Raw genomic sequence first — 24815 nt, 5'->3', positions numbered from 1 at the left:
CTGTACTGTACTGTACTGAACTCTACTTTACCCTACTCTACTCTGCATTGCTGTGCAGTGCTGTTCTGTATTGTACTGCACTGTACACTACTGTGCTTTGCTGTGCTGGGCTGTGATGTCCAAACTTGTGAAACATGAGCTGAATGACATTCATATCCATAATTATGCATTTCTTTGTAGTACAGATAAGGGTCCTATGATGTAATTCCGTTACCATAATTCCGTTACCGGGTGTAAATCCACTTCACTTACTGTAGTTCAATAACCAAAATATATTTTTTCTAACTCAAGCTGCCATGTCATAAAAACCGAGGGACATTTGACCGTAATTCTGTTACCAAAGTTTGCAACTGCACAAACTTCAGAAATATTTTGAATGTATTTGTTCTTGCTTAACCTACACAGCAGACAGAGGGAACATTTAACTTTTGTCTGTTTTGGTATGCAAATCATGCTCTTATTTGTGGACTTCCTTGTTTAGGGTGTTGGTTTTATGCACCTAACAAAGACTAGGCCTATTTACGTTTCCTAAAGTTGAGCGTGATGGTACCTGCTTTCTTCACGAAATGGATGGCATTATTTAGCATTGTATGATATTTGTGGCACTTTTCTCCTTGTGTTTGCTGAACTAATGTGATAGCTAGTCCCCCCTCGCCCTGCAAGTTCCCAGGGTTTTTCCCTTGAAAGTTTATATGACCAGAGCAATATAGAATGATTAAGTGAAGGAAAGGCCTTGTCCTTGTTTTGAAGGCAGGCAACCAATCACGTTATCTAGCTGTTGTTGCTGTCAGCTGAAAGTGGCTGGAGGATAAGCCGAAAGACAGTGGGTCAGGGTGAGAACCAGAGGCTGATGTTGGTTTCAGGCCTAGATAATGTCTAGAACAGTATAGTGAATGGTAAATGTTTAACAATGTCGGATTTCCCATGTTCCAAAAGTCAAAACTGAAGTCAATATGTAACGTGAATTAACATTAATTCTCACAAATATATAAATATTACAGTTCCATGAGACTGTACATTGTGTTAATTTCCAGAAAGATACAGTGGGGGAAAAAAGTATTTAGTCAGCCACCAATTGTGTAGGTTCTCCCACTTAAAAAGATGAGAGAGGCCTGTAATTTTCATCATAGGTACACGTCAACTATGACAGACAAATTGAGATTTTTTTTCTCCAGAAAATCACATTGTAGGATTTTTAATGAATTTATTTGCAAATTATGGTGGAAAATAAGTATTTGGTCACCTACAAACAAGCAAGATTTCTGGCTCTCACAGACCTGTAACTTCTTCTTTAAGAGGCTCCTCTGTCCTCCACTCGTTACCTGTATTAATGGCACCTGTTTGAACTTGTTATCAGTATAAAAGACACCTGTCCACAACCTCAAACAGTCACACTCCAAACTCCACTATGGCCAAGACCAAAGAGCTGTCAAAGGACACCAGAAACAAAACTGTAGACCTGCACCAGGCTGGGAAGACTGAATCTGCAATAGGTAAGCAGCTTGGTTTGAAGAAATCAACTGTGGGAGCAATTATTAGGAAATGGAAGACATACAAGACCACTGATAATCTCCCTCGATCTGGGGCTCCACGCAAGATCTCACCCCGTGGGGTCAAAATGATCACAAGAAAAAAAATCCCAGAACCACACGGGGGGACCTAGTGAATGAACTGCAGAGAGCTGGGACCAAAGTAACAAAGCCTACCATCAGTAACACACTACGCCACCAGGGACTCAAATCCTGCAGTGCCAGACGTGTCCCCCTGCTTAAGCCAGTACATGTCCAGGCCCGTCTGAAGTTTGCTAGAGTGCATTTGGATGATCCAGAAGAGGATTGGGAGAATGTCATATGGTCAGATGAAACCAAAATATAACTTTTTGGTAAAAACTCAACTCGTTGTGTTTGGAGGACAAAGAATGCTGAGTTGCATCCAAAGAACACCATACCTACTGTGAAGCATGGGGGTGGAAACATCATGCTTTGGGGCTGTTTTTCTGCAAAGGGACCAGGACGACTGATCCGTGTAAAGGAAAGAATGAATGGGGCCATGTATCGTGAGATTTTGAGTGAAAACCTCCTTCCATCAGCAAGGGCATTGAAGATGAAACGTGGCTGGGTCTTTCAGCATGACAATGATCCCAAACACACCGCCCGGGCAACGAAGGAGTGGCTTCGTAAGAAGCATTTCAAGGTCCTGGAGTGGCCTAGCCAGTCTCCAGATCTCAACCCCATAGAAAATCTTTGGAGGGAGTTGAAAGTCCGTGTTGCCCAGCGACAGCCCCAAAACATCACTGCTCTAGAGGAGATCTGCATGGAGGAATGGGCCAAAATACCAGCAACAGTGTGTGAAAACCTTGTGAAGACTTACAGAAAACGTTTGACCTGTGTCATTGCCAACAAAGGGTATATAACAAAGTATTGAGAAACTTTTGTTATTGACCAAATACTTATTTTCCACCATAATTTGCAAATAAATTCATAAAAAATCCTACAATGTGATTTTCTGGATTTTTTTTCCTCATTTTGTCTGTCATAGTTGACGTGTACCTATGATGAAAATTACAGGCCTCTCTCATCTTTTTAAGTGGGAGAACTTGCACAATTGGTGGCTGACTAAATACTTTTTTTCCCCACTGTACATGGTGCCAAAATTTCCACAAAAATTGTTCACTCATGAAGCACTATTTTAGAACTGGTGAGGAAAGGTGTAAGGTTTTGGTGTGAATTGAAAAGGGATAGTTTATTGGCCAGATATGTTTACATTGGACATTCTACTGCTGTCACAGGCTTTGATTGACCATGCTCTCTGAGTGCTTTACACTGCAGCTAGTCACTTAGAGCTGCCTACCAACCGTTTACCGTGCACACACACTCTAGCCACCCCCCTAACAATGCTGCCCCTATCCCACTCACATTCCCACTACTCGCTGCTAGAGGTCTTTCCTTAAACAAATATTAGAGAGGATTGGTGACAACGCTGGCCTTGTAAGTTACAACCACTTTCCCTGACTTGTCCTGCAATGAGAAAGTAGGCCTCTAATCTACACAGTGATATTTTGGGGGGAATAAAATGTACAGTGCTGCTTGAAAGTATGTGAACCCTACGGGGCTGGTCATGATTTTTGCTATAAAATATTAAAATAAACATAAAATCCTTATCTAAACCCCAATTCGTAATAGACATTCCAAGTAAATGACAGAAACAAAAACAAAAAAATATATTTTCATTGTTTATTTAACAAAAGTGGTTTAACAGAAACTCAGATTTGATGTGTGCAAAAATATGTGAACCCCTTCAGTCAATAGCTTGTGGCACCTCCATTAGCAGCGATAACTTGGACTAAATGTCTCCTATAGCCAGTAATCAGTCTCTGACATCTGTTTAAGATGGATTTTTGCACACACCTCCTTACAGAACTCAGCCAATTGAGTGAGGTTTGAGGGGTGTCTGGCATGAACTGCCCACTTCAGGTCCTGCCACAGCATCTAGATTGGATTTAGGTCAGGACTTTGACTTTCTTCTTTCTTCTGAGCCATTCTTTGGTAGATTTGCTTGAATGCTTTGGGTCGTTGTCTTGTTGGAAGACCCATTTTCGGCCCAGCTTTAGCTCCTTGACTGATGGCCTGACGTTCTGTTCAAGAATCTCCTGGTATACCTCAGAATTCATGGTTCCCTTAATGATGTGGAGTCGTCCAGGTCCAGAGGAGGAAAAGCAGCCCCAGATCTTGACATTTTCATCACCATGCTTGACTGTTGGGATAAGGTTATTTTGGTGGTAGGCAGTGTTGGGTTTTCGCCAAACATAGCGGTGTTGATTGTGACCAAAAAGGTCAATTTTGGACTCATCGGTCCAGAGAATGGACTTCCAGAAACCTTCAGGTTTGTCCAGGTGGTCTCTGGCAAAGTTAAGACGGACAGTTTGGTTCTTTTTTGACAGTTTGGTTCTTATTGTTGAAGCATGCACAGTTACCTGAGATGCAGCAAGGGAGGTCTGCAAATCTCTAGATGTTATGTTTGGGTTGGCTTTTACCTGATTTATTATTGTTCTTGTGGCTCTTGGATATTTTGGAAGGGCGTCCACTTCTAGGCTGAGTTGCTGTCATGTTAAATGTTCTCCATTTGTAAATTATTTGCCTCACAGTGGACTGATGGAGCTCAAGTCTTCTTTAGATGATTTTATAGCCTTCCCTCGTCCTGATGTCCTCAGATCTCCTTTCCTCTGTATGGTGTGCTTTGCATTCACCTGGATGGGTAACACCAAACTGACTAGGTCTCTATTTATCAGAGTCCCGCCCAAACTCTTTCCTAACGATCTCTCCTTTGATTGGTTCATTTGGTAGCTGATTATTTAACTACCTGATTCTACTTACCTACTTGATTTAACCAATGCAACTTGGGGTTCACTTATTTTTGCACCTGCACTAATTCCTTTTTTAATTGTGTTTTTCTACTACCCGCATGATTTCCTCTACACCAACATATGGCATTGGTAAATATAAATCTGTTATGACAGATCAAAAAGACTGATTCTGATTTAAATGAAGATTTCATGGTAAATACTGAAAAAATCTGTATTTGCACAAGGGGTTCACATACTTTCAAGCAGCACTGTATATTTATTCTATGTGATTGCTTTATCAATTGATTGCTCAATGCTGGCTGATAGTAGGCTATAGGAACATCACAGTCTGAGTTGTATTGTATGACCTCTGGCTTCCAGATTACCAGGCCGTAATCACTAACAATGACCAAGCTGACTCAATAGTTGCCATGCTGGTTACTTTGTTTTGTGAACAATTGTTTATTGATTTGCAATAAGAAACCTATGGACAGACATATAACACACAAAAAAACACAAACAATAAAAACGAGAATAAAACAGAAAGGAGGGAGGAAACCACTGAAGTTACAGTAAGTAAGTAGCCTTGTCTGAGCCAGAGTAGCTCATAGGGCAGGAACCTATTTCCTGTTTCTGTTGTGTGAGGCATCTTGATGTATACCCCCTGGACAGGACGCTAGTCTCTGTATGCTGAGTGCCAAGCAGAGAGGCATTAAGTCCCAAGTCTTTGGTATGACTCCACCGGGTTTCGAACCCCCAACCTTCAAATCTCAGGAAGGAAACTCTGCCACTGAGTTGACTAATGTTTTACAAACAAAAATAAAAACTAGAGTATGGCTCAGTTGGTAGAACATGGTGCTTGCAAAGCCAGGGTTGTGGGTTCGATTCTCACGTGGGATCAGTACGAAAATGTAGGCACTCACTACTGTAAGTCACTCTGGATAAGGGATGGATCGAAATGTACAGAATGGTTACCTAGAGGAAAATGGGGGAAGGTCATGCTTTTTCAATTTAAATTGTAAATCTAGTCCAGGGGAGGTAAATGTAATTTATGAAATTTCAATATTTCTTAGCGTTTTAGAATTAGTTGCTTATTAGGCTATATATCGATGTGTGCCCGATGCCTTCCCTTAACTCTGATTCTCCGCTGGGCGCACAATATCAACTGCCCTTATGGGCAGTTTTGGGTGGTCTCAATCAAATGATCCATAGCCTATGGGCTACGAAGTGCATGCTCGGAGAAGCACAGAGCAAAGTTATATTTCTAAGATTGCTGCTGGGATGCTGCCTAACCAATGACTGTGCTGTGTAGGGCTACGGTGGCTGTTCAGGAGAGTCAAATGTTTCTTCCAAAAATCATTTTTGATTCGGCGTAGTCCCAAAAATGCACTATCTTGTGCGTGGACTAGCCTATGTTCTGTTCAGTTTGAGAAGTAGGACGTGAAGATGAGAAGAAGGACTGGAGGTCAACATTGATAGCTTGCTACTACTATAATTGAATTGATTAAAAACAATGTTTCTAGCCCATGATGTATTTATCAGAGTTATTGACCTCACAATCTAGATTAGAGTAATTTACATTGTGGTGCTAAAACTTGAAGCAGCAGCCGTGGCACAATTAATCGGAAATGGACAGCTCATGGTGCTGAAAGTAGACAAATTGGAGTAGGCATAATTCATTTCAACCGTCTTCATTTTAATTAGACTTTACTAACAACGAGGGCCTATTTCTTCTATTTCTTCCTATTTAAGAAATAAAGAGTTAGGCCTACCTGTTTGACAGACAAAATTAGACTATAGGCTGCTATATCCATAGATTTGTCGGTCAATTCCTCCACCCATCATGCACTCTTTTAAATAGCATACCTCCGTGTCAGTGAAGGGCTGTTAAGTTAAAACCAAGACTCGAAATTGAGGGGGTATGAGAGGGTATGCCATAGGCCTACCTTTTTTATTAAAGAAAATGGCAAAAAGCACAGACCTACCCCTTGTTAGCTTAAGATTTTGAAGAAAATCAAACGGATCCGATTATATAATGTGATCTATAACAGCACTTTGGTCCACGATGCTTTATGCTAGAAACAAGCTGTCAAATCAAATCAAATTTTATTGGTCACATACACTTGTTTAGCAGATGTTATTGCGGGTGTAGCGAAATGCTTGTGCTTCTAGCTCCGACAGTGCAGTAATATCTAACAATTTCACAACAAATACCCAATACACACAAATATAGTAAGGAATGGAATTTAAGAATATATACATATATGGACAAGCAATAATAATAATAATAATAATAATAAATGACAGAGTGGGATGGACTAAGATACAGTAGAATATTATAGAATACAGTATATACAGTGGGGAGAACAAGTATTTGATACACTGCCGATTTTGCAGGTTTTCCTACTTACAAAGCATGTAGAGGTCTGTAATTTTTATCATAAGTACACTTCAACTGTGAGAGACGGAATCTAAAACAAAAATCCAGAAAATCACATTGTATGATTTTAAAGTAATTAATTAACATTTTATTGCATGACATAAGTATTTGATACATCAGAAAAGCAGAACATAATATTTGGTACAGAAACCTTTGTTTGCAATTACAGAGATCATACGTTTCCTGTAGGTCTTGACCAGGTTTGCACACACTGCAGCAGGGATTTTGGCCCACTCCTCCATACAGACCTTCTCCAGATCCTTCAGGTTTCGGGGCTGTCGCTGGGCAATACGGACTTTCAGCTCCCTCCAAAGATTTTCTATTGGGTTCAGGTCTGGAGACTGGCTAGGCCACTCCAGGACCTTGAGATGCTTCTTACGGAGCCACTCCTTAGTTGCCCTGGCTGTGTGTTTTGGGTCGTTGTCATGCTGGAAGACCCAGCCACGACCCATCTTCAATGCTCTTACTGAGGGAAGGAGGTTGTTGGCCAAGATCTCGCGATACATGGCCCCATCCATCCTCCCCTCAATACGGTGCAGTCGTCCTGTCCCCTTTGCAGAAAAGCATCCCCAAAGAATGATGTTTCCACCTCCATGCTTCACGGTTGGGATGGTGTTCTTGGGGTTGTAATCATCCTTCTTCTTCCTCCAAACACGGCGAATGGAGTTTAGACCAAAAAGCTCTATTTTTGTCTCATCAGACCACATGACCTTCTCCCATTCCTCCTCTGGATCATCCAGATGGTCATTGGCAAACTTTAGACGGGCCTGGACATGTGCTGGCTTGAGCAGGGGGACCTTGCGTGCGCTGCAGGATTTTTATCCATGACGGCGTAGTGTGTTACTAATGGTTTTCTTTGAGACTGTGGTCCCAGCTCTCTTCAGGTCATTGACCAGGTCCTGCCGTGTAGTTCTGGGCTGATCCCTCACCTTCCTCATGATCATTGATGACACACGAGGTGAGATCTTGCATGGAGCCCCAGACCGAGGGTGATTGACCGTCATCTTGAACTTCTTCCATTTTCTAATAATTGCGCCAACAGTTGTTGCCTTCTCACCAAGCTGCTTGCCTATTGTCATGTAGTCCATCCCAGCCTTGTGCAGGTCTACAATTTTATCCCTGATGTCCTTACACAGCTCTCTGGTCTTGGCCATTGTGGAGAGGTTGGAGTCTGTTTGATTGAGTGTGTGGACAGGTGTCTTTTATACAGGTAACGAGTTCAAACAGGTGCAGTTAATACAGGTAATGAGTGGAGAACAGGAGGGCTTCTTAAAGAAAAACTAACAGGTCTGTGAGAGCCGAAATTCTTACTGGTTGGTAGGTGATCAAATACTTATGTCATGCAATAAAATGCAAATTAATTATTTAAAAATCATACAATGTGATTTTCTGGATTTTTGTTTTAGATTCCGTCTCTCACAGTTGAAGTGTACCTATGATAAAAATTACAGACCTCTACATGCTTTGTAAGTAGGAAAACCTGCAAAATCGGCAGTGTATCAAATACTTGTTCTCCCCACTGTACATATGAGATGAGTAGTGCAAGATATGTACCCGGGAAAGACGTGACTCCGATACTCCCGTGAAGCTCAGTTGGTAGAGCATGGCGCAAGCAACGCCAGGGTTGTGGGTTCGATTCCCACGGGGGACCAGTATGAACAAAAAATGAATAAATGTATGCACTAACTGTTAGTCTCTCTGGATAAGAGCGTCTGTTAAATGTAATGTAAATGATGCATATGGGGATATCATTGTTTCGTTTCTTTGACATTCAGAGGCTGACTTTGCTTGGGAAGTAATCCAATTATGCCACTATTAATTGATTAAGCTATTCACTTTCTGCACAATAAAATATGTTTAAACCCAGACAGCTTTTAGAGATACACTTGTGACCTTCTCTCATTGGGTTAAGCCACGGAAGAAGAGTAGCCAGCAGTGAAAGCTTACATTTTTCACCATCAGTAAGCCTACTCTGTCTGGGGTGGAAAGGTAGGCCTAACTTTTGAAAGTACCATTCTCAGATTCCTAATGACATCTCAGATTAAATTATTTGCAAACAGGGACCGTTTTGTTGCAAACAAGACACACTGATTTGGCATTGAAGAAATATGATCAGATGAACACAGTCCTATCTCTGTCCATTCTTAGCCTGTAATTTCTGTAGTGTATTTTTAAAAAAGATTCCGCATTGCAAATACGATGATAGATTAATTGAATGCTTTTACCCAGAATGGAGTTCTTTCCACCCCTACTCTTGTCCACGGTGGTCTGTGAACCAACAACCTTCTGGACCACAGCCCTGTGTGCTATCAAATTCCTGCGTTGTCATGTAACGCTTACAGGACAAAGAACAGTTTGTAAAACTGCATATCTAAGGCTCTGGTCTGTCCAAGAAGTGAGGGTAAACGGTAGACATGTTCTCTGCTATCCACTTTGTTTTTATTATTATTTTGGGTATAGGGGAGTTTTTTTTTTTCAAGCGTTCAGGGAAGGTTTAGGTAAAATACACTGTATTTTGCTGAAGGGAGGGCCATCCATTTTCATTTTTGAGAGGTCAGATTTTCTCCATCTAACCCTTACTGTAAGTAATGTTCCCTCCCTAAGAGAGTCTGCTAAATGACAAAAATGTAAATAGGACCATACAAAATGGTGTAATGCAATTACTGTTGTTTGGTTGCCTTCAGAAGGTCTTTACACCCCTTGACTTTTTCCACATTTTGTTGCGTTACAGCCTGAATTTAAAATTGATTACATTTAGATTTTGTGTCACTGGTCTACACACAATACCCCATAATGTCAAAGTGGAATTATGTTTTTAGAAATGTTTACAAATTAATTAAAAATGAAAGGCTGAAATGTCTTAAGTCAATAAGTATTCAACCCCTTTGTTATGGCATGCCTAAATAAGTTTAGGAGTAAAAATGTGCTTAACAAGTCAGATAATAAGTTGCATGGACTAACTCTGTGTACAATAATGGTGTTTAACATGATTTTTTAATGACTACCCCATCTTTTTACCCCACACATACAATTATCTGTAAGGTCCCTCAGTCGAGCAGTGAATTTCCAGCACAGATTCCACAACAAAGACCAGGCAGGGAGGTTTTACAATGCCTTGCCAAGAAGGGCACCTATTGGTAGATGAATAAAAAAAAGCAGACATTGAATATCCCTTTGAGCATGGTGAAGTTATTCATTACACTTTGGATGGTGTATCAATACACCCAGTCAATACAAAGATACAGGCGTCCTTCCTAACGCCGTTGACGGTGAGGAAAGAAAACTGCTTAGGAATTTCACCATGAGGCCAATGGTGATTTTTAAACCAGTAACAAAGTTAAATAGCTGTGATAGAAAACTGAGGATGGATCAATTACATTGTAGTTACTCCACAATACTAACCTAAATGACAGAGTGAAAATGTGGCAAATAAATTAACTTTATGTCCTGAATACAAAGCATTATGGTTGGGGCAAACACAACACATTACTGAGTACCACTTTTCATATTTTCAAGCATGGTGGTGGCTGCATCATGTTATGGGTATGCTTGTCATCGGCAAGGACTAGGGAGTATTTTTAAGATAAAAAAAAAAGGAATAGAGCTAAGCACAGGTAAAGGGGTCTGAATTCTTTCTGAAGGCACTGTATGTGTGTGTTGTTGATGGTCCTGTCCTATCCTGTAGGTGTTCCAGGCATCTCTGAAGCTGCTGCGGCTGCTGCTGAACCAGCTGAGCCCCGGCCAGGCCCTGGGCTGAGCCGAGGTGGCCCACTGCGTGGAGCAGACCTGGCAAACCTACTCTCCAGGACCGCGGACTCGGCCACCAGACTACGGACCACGGCCACAGCTTTCATCCAGGTGGGTTGACTCTCATAGAGTTAAATAGAGGGCACACTTGCCATAAAGCCTATTTTAGCATGGATAGCGTCATTGAGGGCTTCTTCCAGGTGGGTTTGATGCTCTATGGAAGCACTTATAGTGTCCTGGCCAAATTCACAACCTGCACACCTTATTTCTGGCTAGGCCTATTTATTGCTATGGTAGTTTGCTCCTCACCTCTACACTGTGATAGCAAGCCAGTGTGTGGCGGGCGTTTGGTCACAAAATGGCTGCTGCAGATCACCCAGGTGAGAACTACATGTTGGTAGTTGTGGAGGAGATTAGTTAGTGAATATTGCTATGCAGTCCATCACGATTCCATTACAAACGGCTCATTGACTACATGCCGCCTGCGCCCCTTCTAGAATGTTTTGACATTTAGCCAACATGTAGCTCCGTTTGGATGAAGAGCTGTAGGTGTTGCGTCTGTTTTCATGCTTTACCCGAACTCTCAACAAGCCCCATGTTGTACTAGTAATAGTGGGGCCCTACAGGGAAACAGAGGGACTGTATGTTGGTTAGAGAGTGAGTGTGTGTGTTTGCAAACAGCATTGGCCTTGGTTTGTTGTACAGTTGCCATGGCGCCCTAGCAGCAGCATAAGCAGAGCGCTTCTGTACATTGTACTTGTCATTCATTTTTATGGCATTTTTTACCTACAATCTTTTTGTTTTAAGAATGAACAATTAATATAGCTAATTAATATAATCAGAATCCACCACAGCATTAAGACTGAAGCTGGCAAGTCATTTGTTTCTTTGGTTAGCTAGCTAACGTTAGCTGGCGAGCTGTTTTTATTCGAATGCCAGCTAGAGTCCAAAGAAGGTTGAGGATGGAGAGAAGCCAAATGCAAGACGGCAGAGGTGTGCAGTGAAGAGGATCGTAGGGAGGACAAAGTTACAAGGTTGCTCTTGAATTACTATTTAAATGTGGTGGTGTGCTTGCTGGTGCCACGTAACTGCCGTAGCATCATCCAAGTGGGTACTTCATTTTGGCAGTAGTGAAGGAGTAGTTAGCTAGCTACCTACTACGGAGTCCATGTACTGCAGTGGCTTAGCTCAAACTTCATCTGACTGAGTTCTACGAAGACTGAAAAGCCAGAGACAGCGACACACCTTGATGAGACCGTGCTTTCTGCTTCCAGACTTTCTCTGCCCGCTTTACCACCTCCCTCAGATGATCACTCAAGCCATTAACTTTCTATCATCTCATGATGTTATGTTGTGATGTTGTATTTTATATATTTTTTTAATGCTTTGAGAGTCTATGAAAAGCGCTATATAAGTTGAATCAATTATTTTTTGTCATGAGGAGTAGTAGTAGTAGCAGCATCATCATCATAATAAAAATAGCATGAAAGGGTATTCTGGTCCATCTAGGAACAATAATACATCCTAGAACATCCTTGTGACCAAAACGTTGGTATGGTACTGTACGTTAGCAGGCAATGACCTTTAAAGACCCTGTTTCCTTAACCCTTTACTCGTGGGAATTGGCCTACATGGATAGGGCTACATTTAAATGTTTTTTACAAAATAAATATGAAATGCATATGCATTACCATGGTAGCAATTGAAAGGGAACAGTTTGGAGATTATGCGGAAATTATCAGACCAAGGGTGAGTACACAACAGTCCACCTGACACAAGACTCTGTTGATTTTATGTGCATTTTACATTTACTGTACTTTTCTCAGCATTTGTTGATAAGAAATCTGAAAATACTCTGGATACATTCAGTAACATAAGAATATGAATGGAAAATCTGGGGTAGGTGCAATCAGAGCCATATATTTAGAGTTGGACCAATTTTTAGAATGGACCAGGGGCGTAGGCATGGGTGGACACAGGCCCACCCACCGGGGAGCCAGGCCCTGCCAGGCCCACCCAATCAGATTGAGCAAAAACAAAAAACAAAATTATTATTATTATTATTATTACAGAAATACTCCTTGGCCCATCCAAATTTCTGCACCCACCAACACATTTCTGGCTATGCCCCTGGAATGGACCCCATGGGTCCTTTTCGTAAATTCACTCAGGCTATCTACTCAGATTTCAGAGCACTCTCGTCTGAGTGTGCCAAAGCGTAGAATAACTGCTGAATTTACAAACGCGCAACACCCGTTGAATATGACCAATGTCAGTAAACGTCTGCAAAAAAAGTTATACAATTGTTGCCAGCAGCACAGTTACAGTCACCAACACTCTAGATAACATGAAAACAGTCTAACCAGCTCTGCTAGGGCGAGTAAAATAGTCAGAGTGAGGTGTTCTCTTCTTTGTGTCTGGAAGTAGCTAGCAAGCTAGCCAACTTTAGCCAGTTAGCTCAGGTGCTTGACTGCTGTTGTGAGGTCAGAACGCTCTGATCAACCCTACTCCTCGGCCGGAGCGTCCAGTGTGCGCTCTGAATTTACAAATGGACAATCTGACAACACTCTGAGTTTACGAACGCCCAGAGCGCACTCTGAGCGTACTCTGGCATTCCAGAGGGAATTTATGAACACACCCCATTTTAGCGCCTTTGAGCATTCCATTTATCCATTCATGACAAGAATTTGGAATCTTGTATATAGCATTGTTGAAAATTCAGAAAATTCAGTGAACTGCTATTGGTCAATATTGCCATGGGGAGCTAACATTGCTGCCATGGAATGTAGTGCCATGTAAATGCATCATAATGCAGAAACCTCATCGTCCAAATTATACTGAACAAAAATATAAACGCAACATGCAACAATTTCAACGATTTTACTGAGTTACAGTTCATATAAGGAAATCAGTGGGCTTATGGATTTCACATGACTGGGCAGGGGTGCAGCCATGGGTGGGCCTGGGAGGGCATAGGCCCACCCACTTGGGAGCCAGACCCACCCACTGAGGAGCCAGGCCCAGCCAATCAGAATGAGTTTTTCCCCACAGAAGGGCTTTATTACATACAGAAATACTCCTCAGTTTCATCAGCTGTCCGGGTGGCTGGTCTCAGATGATCCTGCAGGTGAAGAAGCCTGATGTGGAGGTCGTGGTCTGCGATTGTGAGGATGTTTGGACGTACTGCCAAATTCTCTAAAACGACATTGGCTTATGGTAGAGATCAACATTCAATGCTCTGGCAACAGCTGTGGTGGACATTCCTGCAGTCAGCATGCCAATTGCAATCTGTAGCATTGTGTTGTGTGACAAAACTGCAAATTTTAGAGTGGCCTTTTATTGTTCCCAGCACAAGGTGCACCTGTGTAATGATCATCCTGATTAATCAGCTTCTTGATATGCCACATCTGTCAGCTGGTTGGATTATTTTAGCAAAGGAGAAATGCTCACTAGCAGGGATGTAAACAAATGTGTGTACAAAATTGGAGAGAAATAAGCTTTTTGTGCGTATAGAACATTTCTGGGATCTTTTATTTAATCTTATGAAACATGGAAGGGACCAACACTTTACATGTAGCGTTTATAGTTTTGTTCAGTGTACCGGTACTGAGTCAATGTGCAGGGGTACAGGTTAGTCGAGGTAATTGAGGTAGTATGTACATGTAGGTAGGGGTAAAGTGACTATGGATAGATAATAGATAACAAACAGCGAGTAGCAGTGTAAAGAAAAGGGGGGGGTCAATGCATATAGTCCGGATAGCCATTTGATTAGCTGTTCAGCAGTCTTATGGCTTGGGGGTAGAAGCTGTTCAGAAGCCTTTTGGACCTAGACTTGGCGCTCCGGTACCGCTTGCCATGCGGTAGCAGAGAGAACAGTCTATGACTAGGGTGGCTGGAATCTTTTGCAATTTTTAGGGCCTTCCTCTGACACCGCCTGGTATAGAGGTCCTGGATGTCAGGAAGCTTGGCTCCAGTGATGTACTGGGCCGTACGCACTACCCTCTGGAGCACCTTGCGGTCGGAGGCCGAGCAGTTGCCATACCAGGCGGTGATGCAACCAGTCAGGATGCTCTCGACGGTGCAGCTGTAGAACTTTTTGACGATCTAAGGACCCATGCCAAATCTTTGGATGGAGTCATGACTGCATTCAAGTGCGTGTTCCGTGGCTAATTTCCTTCACAATATGACAAATAGGATCATTATGTTCAGGACAACCCAGGGTATGATGCCATGTCATCCTTGTAACTTTACATCAAACATAGCGATCATAATTGACAAAACTGTAAATGACATGAGTTTTATCATATGGAAATGTGAAGTGCATTTGGTTTGTGGTGTTCTTGTATGACATCAAAGAGCTATTTATTATAATCCTCAGCGTCTAATCTTTCAGAACACATTGAGCCCTCTTGATTTACAGCATGTCCCTCACTCGGACAACAAAAAATTAGCAAAAGTAGGCTTTGCCAACATTTGAGGTGTCACATTGTTATGGTAGTGTAGCTTCTAGACTCTGTGTGTGTGTGTGTGTGTGTGTGTGTGTGTGTGTGTGTGTGTGTGTGTGTGTGTGTGTGTGTGTGTGTGTGTGTGTGTGTGTGTGTGGTGCATGTGCGCGTGAATAAGTGAGGGAAAACTCTTCAGAGAGAGTGTGCCTGTATTTGGCTACCATCACCATCTCAGCTGTGGTCATGTTTTTTACTTTCTGATGACTCAGCCCTCTTAGATCACTGCTCATGCCCTGTGGAACCGTTAAGAACTCAATTGAACTCCAACCCAAGACATGAATGGTTCTTTGTTTGTACGAGTGATTCCCCACACTTAATGTATTACGCATGCAAACCGTCTGTCACCAATAAATCAATGACTTGATAAATCAATGACTGGTTCATATTCTAGCTGGAAATGGCCCACAAGCTGAGTAGGAATGTACTTTTTATGTTTTAGTTAGTAAACTCCTTTTAGTATGCTTGCTTAGTAGGGGATTATACAAACATGATATTGATACATTTAAGTTTTCCTAGAATGCGGACCTAAGGCACAACAATTGCTCCATAGAAAAGTACTGTACTTGTCACGCCCTGGCTCTGGGGACACTGTTATGTTGAGCCAGGGTGTGTAGATCAATGTGTTTTTGTTTCTATGGGTGCTATTTCTATGTTGGCCAGAGTGGCTCCCAATCAGAGGCAACGAGTGTCAGGTGTTGCTGGCTGTCTCTGATTGGGAGCCATATTTATACAGTCTGTTTTTCATTCGTGTTTGTGGGATTTTGTTTCCAGTCGGTTTGTGTTAGACCGTGAACTGTCACGATATCGTTTTGTTGTTTTTTTGATCGTGTCGCTAAATAAAGAGTATGTTTGCCTGCAACGCTGCGCCTTGGTCCTCATCTATTCCTGACGATCGTGACAGTACTTTATTAAATAAAGGTTAAAAACATGTTCTGGTCCGAAAATGCATCAGCATGAAAAGTAATTTGGCACCCTGAACCTTTTTCATATTCACTTTTGTCGTGTCCAGGGACTGCGTACCCATTTTGGGGTTTATTAAATCTTCAAATTCCTGGTATTAGCTCCTGCTCCAGCACTACTGCTTCTCCACTGCTACCTCTTGGTTTCAAGATGGATACCTCGTGTGTCTCTCCCTCATACGTCCTCATTTTTTGCTCTCTCCCTCTAATAAAGGACATGGCTCGGTTCAAAGCGGTACAGGCCCTGCAGTTGGTCCCTGGGGAGCTGGTGAAGCCCATGAAGTCCAACATCCCCACCACAGCAGGTCCTGAGCAGGGCTGAGCTACTGGAGAAGCTGCTGGGAGAACTGGGCACGGACAACTCAGGCTTCACTCTGGACAACATCATGAAGGTAAACACCTAAGGAGCCATGCTTTTTTTTACTCCCACTCTTGGAGTGTTGCAGTGTGTGCACTGTGCAGGCTGAAATTTGCAGGGTGGGTTTCAAACCCGTGTGTGGTCTGGAGTCAGCAGCACTACCACTGGACCAGACTCCGGTGTATGCAGGTTTTGAGCATTGTCGTCACCCTACAGATGAAGGATCTTAATTTGAACTTTCCAAATATAAAATGTGTAGTGTATTTGATGTTTAAAAAGGCTTCTGAAGTTTGTATTTTCCACTAGATTTTCCCTTATGAAAAATGTATCAACCCCTACAAAAATGTCAATTTAATTATAATCCTCATAATAATTCACATTTCCTGTTGCTGCAGGATTATTATTCCTGCTGTAGCAAACTGGCTCAAATGAAGATTCTACATCTGTAGTGCCACTTGCTGTTCCACATTTCTGGGCTCAGGGTTTTGAGAATGACACAAGTATTGCTCTTCACAAAGTTTGCTGCTTCAGTGTTTTTAGATATTTTTGTCAGATGTTACTATAGTATACTGAAGTATAATTACAAGCATTCCATAAGCGTCAAAGGCTTTTATTGACAATTACATTAAGTTTATGCAAGGAGTCAATATTTGCAGTGTTGACCCTTCTTTTTCAAGACCTCTGCAATCCGCCCTGGCATGCTGTCAATTAACTTCTGGGCCACATCCTGACTGATGGCAGCCCATTCTTGCATAATCAATGCTTGGAGTTTGTCAGAATTTGTGGGTTTTTGTTTGTCCACCCGCCTCTTGAGGATTGACCACAAGTTCTGGGATTAAGGTCTGGGGAGTTTCCTGGCCATGGACCCAACATTTCGATGTTTTGTTCCCAGAGCCACTTAGTTATCACTTTTGCCTTATGGCAAGGTGCTCCATCATGCTGGAAAAGGCATTGTTAGTCACCAAACTGTTCTTGGATGGTTGGGAGAAGTTGCTCTCGGAGGATGTGTTGGCACCATTCTTTATTCATGGCTGTGTTCTTAGGCAAAATTGTGAGTGAGTCCACTTCCTTGGCTGAGAAGCAACCCCACACATGAATGGTCTCAGGATGCTTTACTGTTGGCATGACACAGGACTGATGGTAGCGCTCACCTTGTCTTCTCCGCACAAGCTTTTTTCCGGATGCCCCAAACAATCGGAAAGGGGATTCATCAGAGAAAATGACTTTACCCCAGTCCTCAGCAGTCCAATCCCTGTACCTTTTGCAGAATATCAGTCTGTCCCTGATGTTTTTCCTGGAGAGAAGTGGCTTCCTCACTGCCCTTCTTGACACCAGGCCATCCTCCAAAAGTCTTCGCCTCACTGTGCATGCAGATGCACTCGCACCTGCCTGCTGCCATTCCTGAGCAAGCTCTGCACTGGTGGTGCCCTGATCCTGCAGCTGAATCAACTTTAGGAGACGGCCCTGGCACTTGCTGGACTTTCTTGGGCGCCCTGAAGCCTCCTTCACAACAATTGAACCTCTCTCCTTGAAGTTCTTGATGATCCTATAAATGGTTGATTTAGGTGCAATCTTACTAGCAGCAATATCCTTGCCTGTGAAGCCCTTTTTGTGCAAAGCAATGATGACAGCACGTGTTTCCTTGCAGGTAACCACGGTTAACAGAGGAAGAACAATGATTTCAAGCACCACCCTCCTTTTAAAGCTTCCAGACTGTTATTCTAACTCAATCAGCATGACAGAGTGATCTCCAGCCTTGTCCTCGTCAACACTCTCACCTGTGTTAACGAGAGAATCACTGACATGATGGCAGCTGGTCCTTTTGTGGCAGGGCTGAAATGCAGTGGAAATGTTTTTTGGGGATTAAGTTCAATTTCATGGCAAAGAGGGACTTTGCAATTAATTGCAATTCATCCGATCACTCTTCATGACATTCTGGAGTATATGCAAATTGCCATCATAAAAACTGAGGCAGCAGACTTTGTTAAAATTAATATTTGTGTCATTATCAAAACTTTTGACCACGACTGTAGATAGGAAGAAAAATCTGCAGTTTCAGTGTCAGGGCTCTGAAGAAGCAGGTCAAAGGTAGACTCAGTGAAATGACGTTGCCACGAGCAGCTCCAGAGAAGGAAGGACGCGCCACTCCCGGCACACACAGCCTACATCAGCTGGTGAGCTGCGGAGAAGCAAGCGATGAGTGTGGACAAACAGGCTCCGCTCTGGCTCCACCTCCGATTATACACATTGCGCATGCAACTCTCTTGCTTACTCGTAGCTAACTAGTCACCACCAACTTTCTCGTTAGCTACCCTTTGCCTGGTTAAAAAACACAAACTGCGTTTAGGAAATTTTAAAACAATAGCAGCATTGAGTTTAATAGTAAAACAACAATCTAGCTTTGTTTTTCTCTCCCTTGAGTATAGAAAAGTAGGCTGTCTATGAATTTGTAGTCTTGCTCAACCCTCCCACTTTCCCCACTGTATTTCATAGCCAGGTTCTGTAGCCAACGTAGCCAAGACTCCCTCTTTTCCTCAGAGAAAACGTCTTGAGAGATTACCGTTCAAAAGATATGATCCATAATACCGGCGCTACGTTATTTTCTTTCTATCGTGCATTATCTAGCTATGTTACTGCATTTGCTAGCTATAGCTAACAACCCGGGGTGCGTTCAATAGGACGCAACATTTTGGAACGTTCAGATAGAAATATGCTATGTAGAACAAACATGCCTCTGACATGTTGAATAAGGAATAACGTTGGCTCTATTAATGGAATTTCGATCTGCAACGTTCAAGAACACTTTGCAATTGAACGTGGCCCTGGAAAAATTACCAGTAGCCTATATGCAAACATTTGGTGGCACAGATAGAAAAGAAAAGGGATAGCAAACAATTTGAGTAAATTCCTCTTGCCACTACACTATATCTGACTGGGTAAAGAATTTATTTTGAGAAAATGTGGACCCAGTGACTCAGACTTGAGCACTTGGACCAGGACTCGAGCACTGGGACTCGGACTTCAGCCATAGGGACTCGTTATTCGACCATTGGTGATTTGGACTCGAGCACAGGGAACTTAGTTGGGACTTGATTCGGATTCGAGGTTTAGTGATTCGACTACATCAGTGGGCGAAACAGTCATTATCCCCCGTTTTACTTTTGGACATCAATGTGGCTGCAGCGTCTGTGGAACGTTGATAACAATGGCATTGACGCGACGGAGGTGCAACCCATACTACTTTGCTACTCTCGCACTCTCTCTCTCTCTTTCTCTCTCTCTGCACTTGTGTGTGTCTGTTTGTTTTGTATGTAATGTGCAATATCAATATAGGCTGAATTAGAATTTACATGGCCAGATAATTATTATATATTCTTATATATGTTTGTCATATTTTGAAGGCCCTCGGATCAATTCCCCCCCCAAAAAAACCTCAGTCGGGGTCTCAACCTACTGCGAGTTAGAATAGTAGAATACACAAGGTGCAATTTCAGAATTTGGTTGTACATCAGCAGTTTTCCTCTTGTTATGTCGGGGGGGGGGGGTTATGGGTACGCAGACCCGCGAGCAACTGCGGCCCCTCATGATGAGTTCCGATTTTGTGTCCCCCACCCCATCAAAGTTGCCCATCCCTGCTATATAACCGCGGACCATGTGTAACCACGCCAGCCCAGGACCTCCACATCCGGCTTCTTCACCTGCGGGATCGTCTGAGGCCAGCAACCCGGACAGCTGATGAAACTGTGGGTTTGCACAACCGAATAATTTCTGCACAAACAGTCAGAAACCGTCTCAGGGAACCTCATCTGTGTGCTCGTCGTCCTCACCAGGGTCTTGACCTGACTGCAGTTCAGCATCGTAACCTACTTCAGTGGGAAAATGTTCACCTTCGATGGCCACTGACACTGGAGAAGTATGCTCTTCATGGATGAATCCCGGTTTCAACTGTACCAGGCAGATGGCAGCGTTGTGAACAAAGTGCACCACGGTGGCAGTGGGATTATGGTATGGGCAGCTATGAACAACGAACACAATTGCATTTTATCTATGGCAATTTGAATGCACAGAGATACCGTGACGAAATCCTGAGGCCCATTGTCGTGCCATTCATCTGCCGCCATCACCTCATATTTCAACATGATCATGCACAGCCCCATGTCGCAAGGATCTGTACACAAGTCTTGGAAGCTGAAAATGTCCCAGTTCTTCCGTGGCCTGCATACTCACCAGACATGTCACCCATTGAGCATGTTTGGGATTCAATGGATCGACATGTACTACAGTGTGTTCCAGTTCCTGCCAATATCCAGCAACTTCGCACAGCCATTGAAGAGGAGTGAGGCAACATCCCACAGGTCACAATCAATAGCCTGATCAACTCACGCTGCATGAGGCAAATGGTGGTTATACCAGATACTGACTGGTTTTCTGATCCACACCCCTAACTTATTTTTTTAAAGGTAAACTACATGCCTAAAAGGATGTGGACACCTGCTCGTCGAACATTTCATTCCAAAATCATGGGCGTTAATATGGCGTTGGTCCCCCCTTTGCTGCTGTAACAGCCTCCACTCTTCTGAGAAGGCTTTCCACTAGATGTTGGAACATTGCTGCGGGGACTTGCTTCCATTAAGCCACGAGCATTACTGAGGTCGGTCACGGATGTTGAGTGATTAGGCCTGGCTCGCAGTTGGCGTTCCAATTCATCCCAAAGGTGTTCGATGGGGTTGAGGTCAGGGCTCTGTGCAGGTCAGTCAAGTTCTTCCACACCGATTTCGACAAACTATTTATGTATAGACCTCGCTTTGTGCACGGGTGCATTGTCATGCTGAAACAGGAAAGGGTCTTCCCCAAACTGTTGCCACAAAGTTAGAAGCACAAAATTGTCTAGAATGTCATTGTATGCTGTAGCGTTAAGATTTCCGTTCACTCGAACTAAGGGGGTTAGCCCAAACCATGACAAACAGTCCCAGACCATTCGGGCAAACCCAGATTCGTCCGTCGGACTGCCGGATGTTGAAGCGTGATTCATCACTCCAGAGAACGCGTTTCCACTGCTCCAGAGTCCAATGGCGGTGAGCTTTACACCACTGCAGCCGACGCTTGGCATTACGCATGGTGAGCTTAGGCTTGGGTGCGGCTGCTCGGCCATGGAAACCCATTTCATGAAGCTCCCGACTAACAATTATTGTGTTGACATTGCTTCCAGAGGCAGTTTGGAACTCGGTAGTGAGTGTTGCAACCGATGACAGACGATTTTTACTCGCTATGCGCTTCAGCACTCGCCGGTCCCGTTCTGTGAGCTTGTGTGGCCTACCATTTCGCGGCTGAGCTGTTGTTGCTCCTAGACGTTTACATTTCACAATAACAGCACTTACAGTTGACCGGGGCAGCTCTAGCAGGGCAGAAATTTGACTGAGTTGTTGGAAAAGTGGCATCCTATGACGGTGCCACGTTGAAAGTCACTGAGCTCTTCAGTAAGGCCATTCTACTGCCAATATTTGTCTATGTAGATTGCATGGCTGTGTGCTCGATTTCATATACCTGTAGCTGAAATCGTCAAATTCGCTAAGGTGAAGGGGTGTCCACATACTTTTGTATATATAGTGTATCTGTGACGAACAGATGCATGTCTGTATTCCCAGTCGTGAAATCCATAGATTAGGGCCAAATTTATTTATTTAAACTAACTGATTTCCTTATATGAACTGTAATTCAGTAAAATCTTTGAAATTATTACATGTTGTGTTTATATTTTTGTTCAGTGTAGTTGACTAAAATGGCCCACTGTTTTCATCATTTTGACAATAACTAGACTAAACCATTATTCAAATGCCAAAAATGTGACTTAATGATATAGACTAGTCTAAATCGAAAACTGAGTGCCAAAATTAACACTGCAGCATAGTAGCCCCATTCACTTTGTCCAGGGGAGTGTGTTGCTGTTTGTAGTGGTTGAGGATCTTTCCCAGACAGACCGACGGTGTGCTGAGTTCTAGCAGTAACATGATGCCCTGAAAGTAATCCCCCTTGCCCTGTCGCCAGAACACAGAGATGGGGAAGCACACAGTGACCATGACGACTATGTGGTGGAGCACCATGAGGAACTTGCGTTGCATGTAGCCGGTCAGGACCGTGCCCAGGGGTTTGGCGCCACTGTCTGCTTTGTGATCCTTGACCCGTACCTTGTACCAGTAGCACATGACCATAGCATAGATGTCATACACAAAGGAAGGCATGGCAAAGAGGATGTAGGCGCTGGCCAGCCAATACTGATCCTCGATGATGTCATCACAGGATGAGGCAATGATGTAACCAGTTGAGGAGGCTGTGATCGCCTGAACGGAGGACACCAACCCGGTTGACACTATGACTGCATCCCCTTTGCTCCACCTCAGTGCAGGGATGTACTTGAGGCATGTCTTGGAGAGCATGAACAGGCCTATGAAGAAGACCGACCCGGCAGCCAGGGTGGGCAACATGGCCCCATGCATTTGTCTGGGTGGCAAAGTTCAACAGGTAGTCCGGTCTTTGAGATCTCTCTCCCCTATCGAGATGTTGCAGTCGGGTCAGCGGCCCATTGAAACTCGTGTCCTGGAGAAAGCAATTAGCGAAGTCCCGGGAGTGCCTGCTTGGATGATGTATGTTATTTTTGTCTCTCTCATTCTCTCTCTCTGTCTCTTCACTTCCAACAGTGACCTAGTATCTATGTGTTAACTATCTAAGTGTTGACAGAGTGGGCAGTGCGATTGTCTGTCCTCTACAGTTTACGACAGCCCTCTTTTGTCCTGCCTCTGCTTCACCACTGACTTTATGGTAGGCGGGAGCAAATTGTTAGGTTCTGCACCAGAGTCCCTCTCTGAAGTTGAAGAGACACAGATGGTACTCTCCTCAGTGGCCTGTATTTGCATGCTTGCTGACTGCTAGCACCGGCACCTGACTCCTTTGTGTCGGCTGTTTTCAATATTTGCTGAGAACTTTTGGGGTAAGCATTGCATTCAGAGGCAATATTGGGAAGGCATGTTTTCCCTATACTGCTTGTTCCATGCATAAGACTGGAATTGGTTTCAGTTGAAAACTGTTGTTTGTTTGCAGCCCTTCTTGGCACACCACATGGCCTAAAAACAAACAAAAAACACACTTATATGTGTGATTCTACAGAAGTGGTGCAAATTGCAGTCTTAAACCCTGACTCCTAAACTTCATACCACTGAAAACACTGCTACTCCTACTGCTCTCTCCTCATCTGACCATATGTTCTCGCATACCCCAAGAGCATCTGGTCAGCGGGGTGGTGGCACAGGAATCCTCATCTCTCCCAAGTGGACATTCTCTCTTTTTCCCCTGACCCATATGTATATCTCCTCATTTGAATTCCATGCTGTCACAGTCACTAGCCCATTCAAGCTTAACATCCTTGTCATTTATCGCCCTCCAGGTTCCCTTGGAGAGTTCATCAATGAGCTTGACGCCTTGATAAGTTCCTTTCCTGAGGATGGCTCACCCCTCACAGTTCTGGGTGACTTTAATCTCCCTACGTCTACCTTTGACTCATTTCTCTCTGCCTCCTTCTTTCCACTCCTCTCCTCTTTTGACCTCACCCTCTCACCGTCCCCCCCTACTCACAAGGCAGGCAATACACTTGACCCATATCTTTACTAGATGCTGTTCTTCTACTAATCTCACTGCAACTCCCCTCCATGTCTCCGACCACTACTTTGTATCCCTTTCTCTCTCGCGCTCCTCCAACACTACTCACTCTGCCCCTACTCAGATGGTAATGTGCCGTCGCAACCTTCGCTCTCTCTCTCCCGCTACTCTCTCCTCTTCCATCCTATCATCTCTTCCCTCTGCTCAATCCTTCTCCCTCCAATCTCCTGATTCTGCCTCCTCAACCCTCCTCTCCTCCCTTTCTGCATCCTTTGACTCTCTATGTCCCCTATCCTCCCGGCCGGCTCGATCCTCCCCTCCTGCTCCGTGGCTTGACGACTCATTGCGAGCTCACAGAACAGGGCTCCGGGCAGCCGAGCGGAAATTGAGGAAAACTAGACTCCCTGCGGACCTGGCATCTTTTCACTCCCTCCTCTCTACATTTTCTTCCTCTGTTTCTGCTGCTAAAGCCACTTTCTACCACTCTAAATTCCAAGCATCTGCCTCTAACCCTAGGAAGCTCTTTGCCACCCTCTCCTCCCTGCTGAATCCTCCTCCCCCCCCCCCCCCCCTCCCTCTCTGTGGATGACTTCGTCAACCATTTTGAAAAGAAGGTTGATGACATCCGATCCTCGTTTGTTAAGTCAAATGACACTGCTGGTCCTGCTCACACTGCCCTACCCTATGCTTTGACTTCTTTCTCCCCTCTCTCCAGATGAAATCTTGCGACTTGTGACGGCCGGCCGCCCAACAACCTGCCCGCTTGACCCTATCCCTTCCTCTCTACTCCAGACCATCTCCGGTGACCTTCTCC

General features: G+C 43.7%; 1 protein-coding gene and 1 pseudogene across 2 annotated transcripts in view; one reads left to right on the top strand and one right to left on the bottom strand.

The window, feature by feature from the left end:
- Positions 1-24815, top strand: part of LOC311149891 (centrosomal protein of 104 kDa-like) — an 87747-nt pseudogene that overhangs the window by 21877 nt on the left and 41055 nt on the right. The window contains exons 10-11 of the transcript in view: positions 10468-10640; positions 16208-16385. The product of the transcript in view is annotated as a centrosomal protein of 104 kDa-like (transcript). The remainder of the gene's footprint in view (positions 1-10467; positions 10641-16207; positions 16386-24815) is intronic.
- Positions 22243-22833, bottom strand: LOC311149447 (ceramide synthase-like; the record flags this gene model as incomplete). The annotated part of the gene is made up of 1 exon (XM_084186648.1): positions 22243-22833. One exon carries the CDS (start codon positions 22831-22833, stop codon positions 22243-22245), a length of 591 nt encoding a protein of 196 aa, XP_084042774.1.

Source organism: Coregonus lavaretus (genome assembly GCF_964263955.1).
Source record: "Coregonus lavaretus genome assembly, chromosome: 22".
Taxonomy (NCBI): domain Eukaryota; kingdom Metazoa; phylum Chordata; class Actinopteri; order Salmoniformes; family Salmonidae; genus Coregonus; species Coregonus lavaretus.
Note: the sequence above shows the minus strand (reverse complement) of the source record. Positions and strands in the feature narration are given on the sequence as shown.